Consider the following 524-nt stretch of genomic DNA (forward strand, 5'->3'; position numbering starts at 1 on the left):
GAACCCAGAGGTTAGCGGTCGTAGTCCCGGCAGCTCGCCCCATCCTCCGAGAGCATTCCGTGGGCACAGGCGCACGTCCGCTGCCCGCCGCCCCGGAACAGGCAGAGCTGCTGGCAGCCCCCGTTGTTTTGGGCACAGATGTTGGTGCCTGGGGAGGAGAGGGAGGATTGTCTGAGGGACCAGGCAGGAGGTTGCACCTCTCCCTGCTCCCGGAGGTGAAGAGGGGGCTCAGCCCATGGCGCGACACGCTTCTTGGATGAGGACCCCGCGGCCCGTTCGGTCCCATCCCCGCTTGCCCCCGGGCGCACCCTTTTGCCGGGCCCGGTTGAAGACTTTGATGTCCTTGAGCTGCACGCCGATGCCCGTCCGCAGGGACACCGACTCAGTGGCGTTGTCCTTGTTGCCTCTTTTGATGGAGCCATTCGCGTGAGTCCTGAGAAGAGACCAGAGTCCCTGAGCAACCAACGCAGGGCTGGCAGCGTCCTGCGGTGGGACCCGGCTCCACCGCTCTCCCCGCAGCTCCC

At 66.4% G+C, this 524-nt stretch overlaps 1 protein-coding gene across 1 annotated transcript in view; it reads right to left on the bottom strand.

Annotated features, from left to right (window-relative positions):
• Positions 1–11: 11 nt before the first annotated feature.
• LRP1 (low density lipoprotein receptor-related protein 1) overlaps positions 12–524 on the bottom strand; it is a gene marked incomplete at its 5' end in the record, with an annotated part of 10,283 nt that continues 9,770 nt past the window's right edge. Inside the window, 2 exons of the mRNA XM_008941047.1 lie at positions 12–148; positions 309–433. Coding sequence (XP_008939295.1) covers positions 12–148; positions 309–433 — 262 coding nt within the window. The remainder of the gene's footprint in view (positions 149–308; positions 434–524) is intronic.

This window comes from Merops nubicus, unplaced genomic scaffold (assembly GCF_000691845.1).
Source record: "Merops nubicus isolate BGI_N331 unplaced genomic scaffold, ASM69184v1 scaffold32025, whole genome shotgun sequence".
In the NCBI taxonomy this organism is placed as follows: domain Eukaryota; kingdom Metazoa; phylum Chordata; class Aves; order Coraciiformes; family Meropidae; genus Merops; species Merops nubicus.